The sequence below is a fragment of the Alosa alosa genome, chromosome 1, assembly GCF_017589495.1.
Source record: "Alosa alosa isolate M-15738 ecotype Scorff River chromosome 1, AALO_Geno_1.1, whole genome shotgun sequence".
NCBI lineage: Eukaryota > Metazoa > Chordata > Actinopteri > Clupeiformes > Clupeidae > Alosa > Alosa alosa.
Window position 1 is genome coordinate 15,739,111 of NC_063189.1, and position 16,518 is coordinate 15,755,628.

The 16,518-nt window shown below is 44.0% G+C and overlaps 2 protein-coding genes across 2 annotated transcripts in view; one reads left to right on the forward strand and one right to left on the reverse strand.

Moving 5' to 3' along the window:
* tusc3 (tumor suppressor candidate 3) overlaps positions 1 to 6,712 on the reverse strand; it is a 64,229-nt gene extending 57,517 nt beyond the window's left edge. Inside the window, exon 1 of the mRNA XM_048254957.1 lies at positions 6,590 to 6,712. Within this exon, the coding sequence (XP_048110914.1) occupies positions 6,590 to 6,694 (105 nt within the window). The 5' untranslated portion in view covers positions 6,695 to 6,712. The remainder of the gene's footprint in view (positions 1 to 6,589) is intronic.
* Positions 6,713 to 9,448: 2,736 nt separating this feature from the next.
* Positions 9,449 to 16,518, forward strand: part of LOC125304293 (zeta-sarcoglycan) — a 235,675-nt gene continuing 228,605 nt past the window's right edge. Inside the window, exon 1 of the mRNA XM_048258428.1 lies at positions 9,449 to 10,115. Within this exon, the coding sequence (XP_048114385.1) occupies positions 10,077 to 10,115 (39 nt within the window). The 5' untranslated portion in view covers positions 9,449 to 10,076. The remainder of the gene's footprint in view (positions 10,116 to 16,518) is intronic.

The following is a 16,518-nucleotide window of genomic DNA, read 5'->3' on the forward strand; positions in this document are numbered from 1 at the left end:
CATTGCAATGAAAGCAGGGGAAAGATAAGAGAAGTGTATTTTACAGTCACTTTTGTGCCCATTCAGCCTCCTCCAAATCCTTTCACGTCAAAAAGGTTGTCCATTTATCAGCCATAAGTGCTTCAAGATTACCTGAGTCTTCTCTTAACAGTGTCCTTTATGCCAGAGTACAAGTCATCCTGCCGTATTTACATACAGCTTTGTGAGCCAAGCAGAGAGCTTGTCACTCTCAACAGGCTGGCGGCTGTCTCCAGCAAGTCAAAAGGCAATCAGTAGGAAAACATGGCTCCCTCCTCTGTCTTTCACTCTCACATACTCTCTCTCTCTGTCTCCAGCCAGGTCTGGGCTGAAGCCGGGACCACGTCACTCCGATGTGTGACAAGCGCAAGGACGACCACAACGCTTATATCGAATCTTGCTTTTGCTCGCACTCACCAGCGCAACAATGACCACGTCAGTGTGTGTGAGGCCAACACGGAACGCAAGGAAAAGCTGCTTTCCGTTCCTCCCACACTCTTTCGCCTACACGACTGGGTCCAATAATAGAGTTCTCTAGAAAAAAAAACTTCACTAGGAAAACAAAGAAATGATAATACTAGTGTGAAAAAAGAGGGCACATAAATAACTGTGCTGCAAATCTCTGGCAGCCAGAGGAACTGGACTCGCAGTACTCCCACTCAACCCTCCGTGGCTCAGTCCGCTGGACTGTGAAATGTAGAGGAGCAAGGGCCCTTCATTCTTTCCTAATGAATTTTTTTCCTCGTCATATTCACTTTAATGCCCACTGTCGGGGAGAGTGGCGGTTTTCAGAGGCTGGTAGACAGCTGATAAGACGTCATGTTTCATCCTTCACGGCAGGATGACTCGTGCTCCATCTCTCTATATCGCTCTCACTTTCCTCATCTCTCCCTCCCTACCTCACTCTCTCTCTCGCGTCCAGGGGTGAGGGACTGGATCATCCCCCTGCTGAGGAGGAGATTACGCTCTTTTGACAGGCCCTGATAACGCCGCTCGAATATGTTGCCTCAGTGGGTGGCGGTGGCATGGTCTGATCAGGGTGGGTTTGCTAATGTTTGGGGGCATGGGGTGTGTGGTGTTGACAGGGTGGAAGAGGAAAGGATCAGCCCACACCTCCCGAGGCGTCTTTGAGAACATGCCGGATGCTCATGATACGGAATAACTGCTACAGATTAGCCATAGTGATTTAGCAAATCGGTGTGGCTTTATGGCACATCAATGTAGAAAATGTGCCATTTTTTCCTGGCAAAGAGTATTTACCAATGCATTTAACATGCAAGCATAGCACCAAATGGACATAAACCTAGGAAGCATAGGCCTAAGACATTCTCGAAAGGAGACACAATAGTGCAAACAGTTGGAACAACTGGAACAGGAATTTGTGTATACAGCTAGGACTACAACTGTCTGTGTAAAACATGGCCTAAAATATATAATCCTGTAAAGTACTTCACCTTGCCAAAATGTCAAAAAAAGACAATTATCGAGAGTGGTGCTAGGTCCAATTGAGAGGATGGCAGTAAAGTAGGTTTGTTAACTGGATGTTGGACTCCAACACTTACAGGAATTGTCACTTGAAGCCATTTGTGCTGGGTCTTCCCTCTGTTATCGAGAGGCTATTTGTGGAAGTGCTTTCCTTGTCTCTGCTGTTGCAAATGGATGCCAGACAAGATGGCCGACACACTTCACAGAGGACGACCCATTCATTGCCTGGCATCCCAGACTCTAGAATAACCACGGATGTGATTATTTGTAAAACTGTCAAAATATATGAGGGTGTGGGGGGGGGGCAGCAGAGAGAAAATGACTCCGCAGCACAAAGCATCCGTCAAGAGGTCGGCTTCCTGACATGCAGTCCTGATCAATTATTCACGACATACCACAGTTAATGGAATAAAACAAAACCAAGCAAATCTTCTCTTTTTCATAAATCACCTCCATCCCACCAGGTCCAAACAAATTAATCTAATATTCGAGATCTGTATATTTGGCTAAAGTATGTGCGTGTATGTCTGCGTATGTGTGTTTGTGTGCATGTGTGTGTATGTCTGTGTGCATGTGTGTGTGTCTGTGTGTGTCATGTCTGTGTGAGTGCGTGTGTTTCACCCTTATGTCATCTACCCATGTCATCTACCCATGTGTATGCACTGTATGTCTGTGTGTGCGTGTGTGTTTGTATGTCTGTGTGTACTGTATGTCTGTGTGTGGGTTCACTTGGGCACGATGTGGAGGGGACATCCTGGCTGTTCAATATTCAGAATCATTCTCCTATAAGCAATCGCAGTGCAACTGCTTTTCGGTCTAATGTTGATATATCACAACATCCCTCGAAAGCCGGGGGCCCTGGCTGGCTGGATGGCACAGAAAATCGTTTTTGCAATGCTTCTTGAACACAATACAAATCATTTTTCAAACCTAGCATAGGGCTCTATCTGAGCCTTAAACATCGAACAGACTTAGCCAAGACTCCAAGATCTGAACAGAGTTGGGATGGCAGTGGGGAGGGGTGTGGGTGCCTGTCATACATATTTCAGGCAGCCTTGTTCTGTTTTTCCCTCTCTCTCACTTTCTCTCACACACACACACACACACACACACACACACACACACACACACACACACACACCTCCACTGAGAAATCAAATGAAGTCTTCAATCTCTCAATTCAAGCCCAGCATTTCCATGGTCCATGAGTCCATCATCTTAATTGGTGAAAGGAGGTTACAGTGGAAAGGTGCAGGAGGAGGGGAGAAGGGGGTTCGTGTGGGCAGAATCACAACGCTGCATTTGCACAATTACACGCCTGCACCAAACAAACCCGCAGGACACACGCCACCTTGCCCATCCGCCCACCGACCCACCCACTACCACCGTCAGCACCACCCACAGTTAGTGCCTTCCTTGTGTGGGGAACCAGTTTCATTTGTGGATCTACATTTATAATCAGGAGCCTTGCTGTGATAGATGCGTCATTTGTAAAACATCCATGTATATTCCAGTGTTTCCCATACATTGACTAATCTACGGTGGTGCGCCATTAAATCAAAATCGGCCGCCACATATTAATATTCTATGTTTAATTTAATTTAAATTAAATTAAATATAAGATCAAATCCTTGCATTGCCATTGAACTGCGCTTTTTACGCACGCAGCCTTTCCTTACCCCGCCCCGCTCTCTCTGGTAGCCTGCTGCCCCTCCTCTGCATGTGCATTTAACAAAATATTCACGATTGTTAAAGGATTGTTGTTGCCACATAGAAGCATTGCATAGAAGACGTCTGGCTAAATTGCTATTAAATCCGCTTAGCATCGTGACCATGCTGCGCAAATTTGTTCAAAACTGCTGCATTGAAGTTAACTCTGCTAAGGTCTTATCACAACATAGTAGGCTACATTGAAGAGACTAAACTAGGTTAAGTTATGCAATCAAGCAGTATCTCAAAGCTAACGTTACAATACTGTTTGGATGTCGAATTTAGCATGCGTCGCCTACTTACAGATGCTTGTTTCGTTGACGGGCTCATTTTATTGACTGAATGTTTACAAAATCCCGATGTAAATGGAAAAGTGTTTTCCAAAATTCAAAAGTGCTTGTCCCAAGGAGAAGTACAACCTTTATTTTAACTATGTAGAAAACGTTATGTATGAATTGCATCCATACATCAGCAGCCTTTTAACTGTGTTACTCACAAACGTCTTATGTGAGGCACTCAATTAGACCTATACACTACCAAGACGATCTTAATACCCTTCCATATACCCCCCACCCCCCCACCCCCCGTTGTCCAAGTCAGCTACCTCCACAAATTTAATCCAATTCTGTGGGAAACACTGGATCCATGTATATTCCTATCATATGCTTCCCATCCCATAATATACTTGCTTCATAAGTGAGGGGTAGAGAGAGAAACAGGGTGAGAAAGCTTGAGAAGGGGGCTATCGTAACATCATGCTCCTATTTGCATATACGTGTGGCAGATATGTGTGTGTGTGTGTGTGTGTGTGTGTGTGTGTGTGTGTGTGTGTGTGTGTGTGTGTGGCAGCTGCTGCTGGTGTGCATCGTTGGGTGGCTTTGAGCGTAGCAACGGTAGAAACGTCTTTCATCAAATACACGGCAGGGACCCCTCTCATGTCTCAGCATGAGCAGATCTTCACGAAACAAGCGTGTTACACAAGACCACCACAGTCATCCGAGTGTGGCCCTGCCCTAGCAGTGCATCTCTTCAGCCATACCTCCCCCACCGCTGCTCAGGCACAGCAAGGCGCTGGGAGCCATACGACACTCATCAGACCAGAGGCAGGGCAGGAAAACGCTGAAGGCCGGCCACGTGGGCATTCCCTCTGACCTGAACTAAACGCTTGAGCTGCAACAGCTTTTCAATCCAACCGAGAACTGACACACCTTGCTGATATGATACAGTGTTTGAAAATACTTTTTATTAACGGCAGTGGCTCTTGGACCGCATGCTAGTAAAGAAATGCCAGTTAGCCTATCTGACTAAAATGCTGTCGACTATGGTTTGTATTAACCATACAAAAGGTATTTACAAAAGGTCTAAGCATCTGTCATGTGGTAAAAGACAAATCCATAAAATAAATTATAAAAATGTAGTAAAATACAACGTAATCCTCCATTAGCTGTTTAGACTCCTATGAACTTCCAGAGCACTGTCCCGCTGGTCGCAGGAGTTCTACAAGGTTGTGGACTGCTCTGGTAATATCTGGTGCCTCTAGTGAAGCCAAGCCAAGTCAAATGTAGAAATGTATTACTTGAAATCAACTGACTGAAGTCAAATTACACTTAAAAGCAACATCACAATATTAATATTAACATGTCTGAGTTCCTAAGTCTGATAATAGGAACTGTTTACATTGACAGAAAAATATACATATTCCCATATGCCTACTGATTATACAGCTCAATCAGTTTTCCACTTGACCTGACTTTGGGGTCACTTTCTTTCAGTCCCATCACATCTTTCTGCCTTCAAGTCATCTTACCACTAAAGTTGACACGGAGAGCAAACAACGGGATGGGCCATGCCTCAACCGCACCTGGAATCACAGTTCCGCATCAGAGCTTAAAACTGCTTAGGCTGTCCTTTTCCATTCCACTTCGATTAGTCAGGCATGGGGGGGAAATAATATTTAGTTCAGGTGATGAATGGGAATCATCGGATGGGCATAAATATACTTCAGCAGGACATTTTTCCTCTCCCTCTGGTCCTCTACAACACCTCATCCTTCCTCTAACCCCCTCCCTCAATGCCCTCCATGCCAAATGCTCTAGGAAAAGCAGCCAAGAGGGGCTCAAAAATATATGAAATGGCTTGGAAACTGTAGCCGGAAATACTGCACCTCTCAGCGCCTTGGGGTCACCACATAAACATGTTGGGAGGGGTGAGGAGTGTGGGACATGGAGGGCTTGATATATACTGTAAGCATGTCGGCAGGAAATGGAATACAAAATGCTGCTTCACCGCTTTGCCAGATTTCAGCTAAATAAGATTATACATTGAGTTGGTTGCATAGGTCACGTAAAGACCACATTTTGCACAGAGTTATCACACAAAGCACAGAGGCGGATACACATAGGAAAGTAAATGGACAGAGGTGTGTGTTCGCGTGTGCGTGTGTGTAACTACCTCTACATTTCTGAAAGAGAATAGAAAAATCTAAAGTCTTGATTTACCATGACTGTGAAAAATGAGTCTGCCCACGGTCAGTTTACCTTCTGAATTTAAGGTGTTGAGGTGATGTTTTGAGAATTCATTAAAATTCTATAATTAAAATGTCCCCATGTGTGCAGCAGATTTTTCAATAGTGACACAAAAGGGTCTATTGAATTGTAGAAATCTACTAATTAGTTAGTGCTAACTAGTTCCAGACATTGGCACCAATACACCTCCGTTAGACTTACCTAGAACTGGAGAACACCTAGAACATTTTTCAGGACACAGGCTGTCATATTATTAACTAGCTTTGATATAATAGGGGCCAACACAAGAGCCATAATATTTCTCTCTGGAAGCTAGTGGGCTACTGTAAGCCTGTCATATTTCGGGTACATAATATGTCAGGTATTCACGAATCCTGTTTGTATAGCGCAATGTAATACAAATAAATCGAATGAATTACTTGTGGAAATAAATTACGTTAGATTTGAAATGTAGACATGAAAAACACAAAACAGGAGACATTTACCGCGAAATGATAGGCCCGTATCTTTGTATGTGGCGTCATGAGTGTAAACTAGCCTAGGTGCTACTTGGCTATTTATGTCTGCTTTGCTAATGCTACAAGGTAATTTCGGGAGGAATAAACATAGATTACTGTATGTTCTTCTAACACCAACCGGTCCTTGATCTTATATCGTTACCATTTTTTTTATAAACCACATGGACACAAAAATAAAGGTTTGCTGTTATCAACAGTAGCGTCTCTTTAGCATCATCATCATGCAGGCAGGCAGGTTCATATCGAGGTGACACTGCCGTCGGTACTCTCTTTCAGCATAGTTAATCTTTAAAAATGCATCTTATTTCAGACGTGTCATACGACTGCATGTACCTCTTTCTTCTTTTGACCGCCTCCCGACTGCAGACATAGCAGCAGGACCAGCAACAAAGATGCTACCGGCAGGTTGAAAGAGGATCCACTTGCCGTGGCTGCCATGTTGGAAGATGCTGTAGTACCAATTCACCCTCAGCAACTGTGATTGGTTACTGCCGTCGCCAATCAGAAGACGTGTAGACAATGGCTCTTAGGAATTGTAGTTTTAACCAGAGGTGGTAAATAAATACTTTAGGATTTTTCAACAGACACAACCAGGAAATAAATGCAACCGCGTATTAATTACAGTAATAGACCAATGAAATTGTCAGCCAGTTTTTAGGCTAAAGATTACAGAATACTAAAGATAATTTACACTGAATAAGATTAAGTTTATAGACCGCATTTTCCACTGCAGCACCAACTACGGCCGATGGAGGGCCATCTGCGTAGCCTACAGAATGACAATTCTCAATTATGTCCCCCCGCCCCATAAGTTTAATAAAGATATAAAACATAGGTTCACGGTATTTTAAAATAGCAAGCCTTTCATCTTATTAATAGGATAAATCTCATATGATGAGCAGGCAAGTTTTGTTCCCTGTGAATGCACACTGTTGTCATTTGCTCTGTCAAATGTAGATTTAATAGGCTATGTGAGCACTAATCAGACGCTGCAACGTGCATGTTTGTTCTTGAAGAGCCATCCACATGTCAGGTCTCCTTCAAATAGAATTTATGCAACAATAAAACTCTCATCCAAAGTATCAACCGGGTGCAAACATCCCATAGCCTACTATAGCCACCCCCCAGCCCCCTTTTTCAAACCTTGCAGTGTAGCTAGACTAGGCCTATTTGAACAGACCAGTCATATCTTTCGTCTAGAATAGGTTAACTTGGGTATAGCATTTCCATATTATTATTAGGCTATTATTATTATTATTATTATTATTATTATTATTATTAATTCAATCATTGTTTGGACAAAGAAGGGCAATTGTGCATATATTTTGAGATCTGGAGTGCAGTGCAGGCAAGAGGCTGAGCTGAGCTGAGCTTGTCCAATCTAAATTCACCTTAAGATCTCAACACTTTTTCTTCTCAGTGACAGTCTATTTGTCTTATTTCTCCAAATGGGCCTTCAGGAGAAATGAACAGATGATCTCTGAGAGCTGTTTTATTCCTTGTGAGAAAATGAAAATACATTATTTTGAAACAGGAACATGTTCCTTTGGTAGCCACACACCACACACACCAAGAGAGATAGTAGAGATAATGATGATGTTACAGTAATGATGATTGTAAAGGTGATTGCAGTCTTACTTTTCTCATACAATGTTTTTCAGCATTGTTAAGCCAAAATTCATGCTTAACCATCCTGTTGTGTTCGTTTTATGTTTACTAGTTTTGTGTTCCAGGTCAAAAATGGCCGCTGCATTATAACTTGTTATAAATCCATAGTAGCACACATATGATCATCTAATGTTGTAATAGACCTTGACATCAACTTGTGTTCTATTGGATATAACCAGTTTTGTACTTCCATTTGCTGTTTATGGCCTGCAGGCCTTACTGATCTGAGCTCATGCAAGTCAGAAAGGAGAAGATTCTATTGGAAAAGGTTCCAGTGGACTGGCATATAAGCAAAGGGGGGGAGTGAGGGTGTGTTTGTGTGTGTGTTTTAATGTACAGGAGCACATATACAGGTACATACAGTCCATCTGATCAATACATTTGTGCCTGGACCCAATGTTATACACTGACCATTTTCTTACCCATTCACTTCTAATGCCCGGTCATTTTTTACCGGAAATACATGGGTGTTCTAAAGTTAAATAAAGCACTCAAATTGTTATAAAAATTATCAAAATGTGTTTTGTGTGTCCAGATGCCCTGTAACAACGTCAAGGAGCTTCATGGTAGTCAGAATAAGTGAACAATATTTTTGAGAGAAAAGAATTGTCAGTCACATTTGACCGCGAAAACAACAGGAGAGTTACAATAGAATACATTTCTTTATTTAGAATACATTTCTTTTCAGTCTGCGTAATAGGCTAGTGAAATCTGTGTGAGAGCGAAGGGTCCTTTATCCCCTCCTGGTGTATGTGTGTGTGTGTGTGTGTGTGTGAGAGAGAGAGAGAGAGAGAGAGAGAGAGAGAGAGAGGGATAGAGAGAGAAGCATGCAAGCAAAGTCCTCGCGCGCTCGCGCGTGTGTGTGTGTATGCGTTTGTGTGTGTAGGCTATGTGTTATCAGGCAGCCAAGGAGGCCGACTGTTAACTGTCACGCTGTCCCTCCACCATTCTTGGCAGCAGGTAGTAAAATCTTTCGTCCCAGACATGTTCGTATTAGAACTTTAAAAACATTAGTAGGATAAAGTTTTGTTTTCTTCACAATAATTTCGACTTGCACAGAAATTTGCAAATAGCCTATGACTTTAGTTTAGGTAGGCCTATGCAAGTTTTTGAATAAAGATCTTGTCTAAAATTACAAACCTCCATGGCCAGATGACCATATGAGTTGCAACACAATTCGTGACACACTGACACTGACTTTCAATAGCCTAGCCTAATTAGGGAAAATAATGTGTATCCATTTAGGCCTATGCTAAAGGCTACAAGGTGTATTAAACTTTAAAGAGCGCTGCGGACTAATTGGGTGTAGATTAGACAATGATATGGACAATCCTCATTAGTTCATGACTTTTGAATTTGAGTGATGAATCATAATTCTCAATTCGAAAGTCCCAGGTCCGAGAGGATAGTCACCTGGTGCCGAAGTCAAAGTCACTGCGCCGCCAGATAGATAGAGAGAGGGAGAGAGAGAGAGAGGGAGTCTACCGTTCGCTCTCAGCTCACTTCCAGCACCCTGCTACACGAGAGAGGAAGAGCTCCCCTCTCGCTCCCCCCCTCTGGCCCCGAACCTACACGGCTGCTGAATTCAGATGCGGTGCACCTCATATGCTGGCACAGCGCAAGGATTCGGCCCGGACTAGTTTGTGCTTGGAGGTGTGCATGCAAGGTGTTTGTTTTTTGGTTTGATCCAGAGGAGCAGAGCCAGATCCCCTTGTCCTGATATAGCGGCTCACACCATTACAGCAGGTGCCGCTTTATTTTCGCGCACTACTCTCTTGGAATCGAACAGTTTCTTCAGATTTGCCGCATGAGGATGTTCAAGGAACTGACTTACAGGGGTTGCACCAATTGTGTCAGGCTCTCGCTACGTGCCAGAGACAACACAGACTCTGACTGCTGGAATTAGCCATCTTTTGGAAGAATTCAGAAGACAGAGCATCGTCCCCGGGCTGCTCACCCGTCACCCTGCCGTTACTGTTCAGAATTGTCAACGGATAAACTGATATCTAATCGCTCTGTTACAAACCCGAGGAGTCGTGATCAGTGGGAATGAGATTTAGGAAATCTGCGGCGGGTTGGAGGACTGGGCTGAGTTTCGCACGGGAACTACAGGTCTAGATTTCACAACTTTGCATAGACTTCATCTTTCTATATGGACCGATCAGCATCTTTGGATATTGAAGCGCTGAAGGTAAGTACCGCTGTGGCGTGTTTCCTTTTTGGGGGGGCATTAGACACTCTAGTCCCTGAATGCGCGCGGACTCTGTCGGGCTCGCCACTAGTTAGGCTACACCAGTGCGGTTTGTGTGTTGTTAGATTATGTGCGTGGGGTGCATTTCAATATCCTGCGTTAAAGTTACAGCTCACCATCCATGTATCGAAGCTGTCCGCTCTCTCCATTTTCGCGTTCACCTAATCGTCTCTTAATATCAGGCTAATAGTTCTCGATGAATCAATTCTGTGTTTATTGTTTTGTCGTGATGTTGAATGCATTTTAATCGGGCTATTATATCCACTGTCAACCACCCAATCGCCTTCGCTATGTCATTCGTTCGTGTTGGACACATATGCGAAACAATATTATAATAGGGTCTGAATAATGCGATATCCATAACCAATCTATTGATTTCAGGGCTGTGCACGCGTCGTCTCCCTCAAGCGTCATCTTGTTATCTTAAGGTGGGAGGAGGAGGAGGGGGGTGGATTGGAGAAAGATTTTTCTACACGATTTTCTGTTTCGAATGTCGACATCATGGACGAGAGAAGAGTGCATGAGCTGCCTAAGTTGAAGTGGTGCAGCTGAGAGCACGGCAACGGGCCACCGGCACCTTGGAAGCGCGCAAGGCACACTACCCGACCTATCTGCAGCGATCCGCCGGCTTGTACCAGCTTCTGCTTTACTGATTTAACGCGCCTTTTCATCACTCGCAGAAAAGTGACCAAGCAGCTTCGCACGCTGAATTCCAATATGGGTTCGATCGAGTGTCATAGGTCTTCTTTTAAGTGTCCGCATTGAAGTGGCGCTCAGTGGTCATCTAATATGACTGGAGCGTTTGCTGATATCTTTGGTTTAACTCAGATGTATTTTCCTCACGAAAAATGTCCAGGCTACTGAAAATAAATAGGTGTTTGTGCAACTTGCCACGTCCAGAGACCTCTCGGTTTTGGTACGATTTTGCATTGTATGACTGGGTGGGTCGTGGGGTAACTTGATATTTATCAATATGTTTCATCTACACTAAAACAGGTATCATACAGGCAGAATTTAGGCGAACAATTCTACATGAATACTTAACACTTCGCGTGGGCACGCATGCACACGCGCTCACAGTTTGCGTGCGCGCTTCGCCCGAACACACACACACACACACACACACACACACACACACACACACACACGCACACACACACACACAGGCCAGTTGTTAATTCAGCTTGAAGGTGTAAGGACACTATCACTGTATTATGCAACATAATAGTCAACAACTACTACCACCTTAGTTGGCACAGGCTACACAACTTCTATTCTATGATCACTGTACTGTTCAAATTAGCCTGGCAAGGCTCACTTGCATAAATGCATCAAAACATAATAGTTCTTGGAGGGCATACAATATGATACAAGAATTCAAACGGCACCAATTAGTCCTGCACATTCCACTTCAACCAGACAGTTTATATCAGAAAGGTGCAGTACTTGGTGTCTCTAAGACCAAAAGCAAACGTATTCATGCCCAGGAACATATTTCAGCCTTCAACTAAACCTTGATTTTAGGAGGTGGGGGTGCAAGTTTGGCCTGCCCCCAGTGTCTTGACTCAAAGAAGAAGCATAGCTGTTTCTTTGAGGAAGTAAAGTAACTTTGCCAAGTCCTCCTTGGCAAGTTCTATAAATTATATGTGAAATATATAAGATTAGCTTGAGGTGACATTCCAAATGCGCCAGATTTTTTTCACATTTGTCTTTTCTTTAGGAGGACTAGGACAGACTCTTGTGTGCCAAGGGAATGCTGGTGTTAGATACAAGTTTGGGCAGCATACAGTTTAATGAAAGGAAGTAGAAGTGAAACACAATCAAAGTCACAACCATAGACATTAATTCATCCACAGCTTTGTTCATCATCCAACAATATGACAGGAGCTCTCAGAAAATCACACACTCACTTATCTGGTGTTAAATGTTGGAATATGGAATTTCATTTTTTTCAGAAGTCAAATATTGTTCCACCAGTATCCCTAGAGACCTGTGCCAGCTGCTGTCTCTTGTGCTTCCGAGAGAGGGTCTGTTGGGCTGGTCCCAAACTGCTGCCACATAATTTGATAGGGTAGCCATGGGACATAGAGGAAACAAATCCAATACCTCTTGGGCGAGAGTGCCCAAAATATGGTACAGCAAAAGCAACTGTTAAATATTTGAGAGCAAAATGTATAACAGTAAACCGCTTTGTCAAACCCTGGGAGTAGAGATTAACTCAACTATGTAACACACAATGATACAAGCCATATTTTAGTGCATTAGTCCAGAAGAAAATAGTTTCAGTTGAATAGAGAACATAGACACCAGGTAACAAATTCAGCCTCCAGGACATTTCACAAACATTTCCAAACACAGGCCCTGTTGCTCCTATGGTGAATTAAGCAAGCCATCCTTAGGCTACACCAGAAAACTTTGAAAAGATTTTTGAAAGACTACAGTCTCAGACCCTCTCACATATAAACACAACTTATAGCCACCTTACACCAAACAACTTTGACAAGATTTGGGAAAGATTCTTGAAAGATTGTAGTATTTTAACTAATGCCCCCATTCAAGCTTTACTCAAAAGACTAATCTTTCAAGAATCTTTCCCGAATCTTGTCAAAGTTGTTTGGTGTAAGGAGGCCATTAGGCTAAACGATCTAGCTGATGGGAGCATGCCGCGACTCCAGTAAAACTCCCATGATTTCATTCCGTTTTTGGAAAATTAGTCGCCGACTGTGAAATTGCTAAGGCTGGCATTATGGAGGCAGGCAACTTTTGCCACACCCCTGAACTCAGTCTGACACACTACCTGGTAGAACACAGTTATTTTACCTTCCCATATTAGTGTTCAATTGGATTCTGCCCCAGTATGCAGTTTACACATCTCCTAATCAAAACTCAATAGAGAAAGTAAAAGAGGAACTTTAACAGCAATATCCATGACACAGCGACGCCTCTATTTATGTAGCTTAGAGAGCCCACGTGTGCCTTCTCCTGAAACTGATTAATTAGATGAATGTGCCATAGAATGTGCTATGCCAGCACCAGACACTGAGGCAGACAAGGGTCCCGGGATGTTACTACCATGCGTAGCCCCTAGGATGATGGACAGCAGGTCTCACTCCTCTTGATCCAATGAGGCCTTCCCATGAAGAGGCGTGGGCCTGTGCCAAGCGCCTGCCGCCACCTCTCTCCACTCCTCCATCCATTTTACACTTAATTAACTCTGCCAGACGAAAAAGGGCACAGCGATTACTGTGCGGCGGTTGCCGTTGCTGTATCAAATGATTAATATATATTTGCTGAGAACAGGAGAAGGGAAGTCTGACGCCGTGTTGAACATTTCCCTCTGACTGCCTTCAGTTTGTGTAGGCTATGTGTGAGCCGGAACATGGCTAATTGCTATGTGGTGCACGTGAGAGAGAGCCGTTATGGTCGGAGCCATGCTGGAAAGGTTACATTTCACACACGAGAAAGAAGAGAAGGCTCTTGATTAGCTGATAGATCTCTTCCTAATGAACTCTTTGGTGCTGAAGTGAGTCGTGAGTTGAACATCATGCCCGTGACATGTATTGTTTGTTTTCTTCGTAATCCCCTGTAACAACCTTGCTTTCTTATTGCTGGGATGAAAATGAGGCCAAACTTAATTGTGGTTTAATTAATTCCATAAATCATTCTATTACTGTATTAGAGCTGGCATCACATTGCAGTTGCACTTGTGCTCAAAGCGCTTTAATTGTGAGCATTGTTCTGTGGTGGGTGGCCATGGAAACTGCAGTGCTGTTGCAGGCTAGTGTCTTGTGAGGTTAGCATTTTGACATGACATCTACAAATGTCAATCACTGCAACCACTGCATCCATCCTCCTTTAAATTGTCTCTAAAGTCAGGGATGTACTTACTTTTTGATCAAGCGTTAACGTCTGTGCGCATACACAACTGGCTATGTCATGAACAAACTCTGGCTTATGTTCTACACAGGCGCCTTGTGTGTTACTGGAGAACTCTACTAGAGGGCAGAGCACAGAATTCTGTAAATGGTATCAGAATGGTAAATAAAGCCGGTCCTGCATTCACATGTACTGGCAAGTACTGAGCTTATATTACTGGCCCTAACATACTGTATGTGAATATTGTATGTTGCATATGCGTCACGTTAATTTTTCAGGACGTGCAGAACTGACGCACCAAAGGGGCCCAGGATACGCATGGCAGCCACGTACACATAGCCAGTATACAAATGCATTGTTGAAAGAAAGTATATCCCCAGCCTAAGTGTCTGAAAATCAGCACAGTTATCACAAGCAGATGGTTTAATCCAGCAGCTGGTCAGTCAAAGTCAACTCAAGCAGCAGCAGTGTCTGTGTGCAGCTCCACTCAAAGCCTGTCCACATGTCTTAAGGAGAGAAGCTGATCCTTGGTCAGTGCCTCTCCTATGATCCGCGCCGGATTGGCGATGGGTCTGTTCTAGAATCAGCTGCTGCTGGCCGGGACCGGGCCGGCCTCCGCACGAGGCCCCCGTGTACTGCTGGCGCTGCGGGCCTGACGCTGACAATTTAATACCAGTCAATTCTGTCTGTGGTCAAGAGGCATGTGGGAGCTGCCCACACAAGGACAGGCCTGACATCCCATCATGATACAAATGGCGCGGGAGTGGCGTCGGGAGCCGCTGTCAGCCGAGTGTAAAAATCGAGAGCGTGTCGGAGCGCTAATGACGGACGACGACGGCAGGTCATTAGAGCGGTGCGGGGGTGTGTTATGCCGCCTGGGTGGGCTGCACTGCACTGCTTTATTATTTTGGTTCTGGCTCTGTCTCTCTCTCTCTCTTTCTCCCTCACTCATCCTTTCCCTCTGTGTCACTCTATCTGTTACTCCTTTCTCTTTCCCCATCTGTCAGAAAGAGTTAGAGCATCACTGCAGCAGAAGCCCACGGTTGGTTTGGAGTTGGCTGCTGCTCTGTAATAGGCTGGACCAGCTTCCTCTTCCTTTTTGTCATAATCCTGTCGTTTATTTTATTTAGCCTGTTTTTGTGTTTTGTGTGAAATGACAATAACACAAAATGGGATTGCTCGCTATAGTGCTATATTGCCAATTCACAGGAAGCACTGAGATTGTTCTTGGAGAAATCCAATTAGTATCCACCCAACTCCTGCATCACATTGTGCCTTTCAGTTAGTGCACTCACTGCATGGCCCCTGTGCCTTTCAGTTAGTGCACTCACTGCATGCCTCCTGTGCCTTTCAGTTAGTGCACTCACTGCATGGCCCCTGTGAGGAAACTGGTCCAACTTTCTCATTGATGTGTGATGTCAGGGAGACATCTCTGTGAAGGACACTGAACTTGTTAATGCTGGTGATACTGTATGTGTCTTGACAGTTTTATGAGTGTGTGTGCATGGGTGTGTGTGTGTGGGGGGGGGGGGGGGCTTAGCACTCATGAATGCATGTCGTTGCCCTGTATGTGCCTGTGTGTGTGTGTTTGTGTTTATGTGTGTCCATGTGTGTGTGTGTGTGTGTGTGTATATGTGTGTCCGTGTGTGTGTGTTTGTGTATATGGGTGTTCATGTGTGTGTTTGTGTTTCCCTCAAGATCTGCTCATTTGGGGTGCTTTTATAGCGGAGGTCTTGATGTGCCACAGTGCCTTTGATGTGTCTTTTGATCTTTTGTGCTTTTTCATGAAAGCCATGCTCTCCACACGAGCACTGGATGTCCAATGCAGGAATTTTCCATAGCACAAGGATATTTAGATATTTAGATACAGACACTGCTATGAACTTGAATTACTCTTATAGATAGATAGATAGAGAGAGAGAGATAGAGAGATAAAATAAGTTGAATGATGGTAAAACATTTCCAAAATGTCTCCCTTGTACTCTGTCCACAAAGAAGAGCTAAATTGTTTGAAGTCCAGGGGGTCCTTTTAGGCACTGTCCAGATGGACAGACAGCTGCATCTGTCAGTCCAGTATGGGGTTATGACTCTGAAGGGCATCCATGAGGGGTCATCAAGGGTACATTATATTACAAGTCTGTGCCTCAGTGCCTTACTGGGCCTTACTGAATGCATTTGTGGAATGCATAGCTTGGTAGATAAGTATATGACAACAATTTGTTGTATTCTGTCTATAAATCTCACTGTTTTGGATAGTGGAAGTGAGCTTGGAACCGATGCAGGCACTGCACTCCTCTGGTATGATCACACAAGGGATGGGAGAGAGAGAGAGAGAGAGAGAGAGAGAGAGAGAGAGAGAGAGAGAGAGAGAGAGAGAGAAAGTGTCTGATGGATGCCACCACTCTCTGAGGTAACTTCATCATCATCTTTTATTCCCCCTGTGATAATGTGACCACACCGCACTATT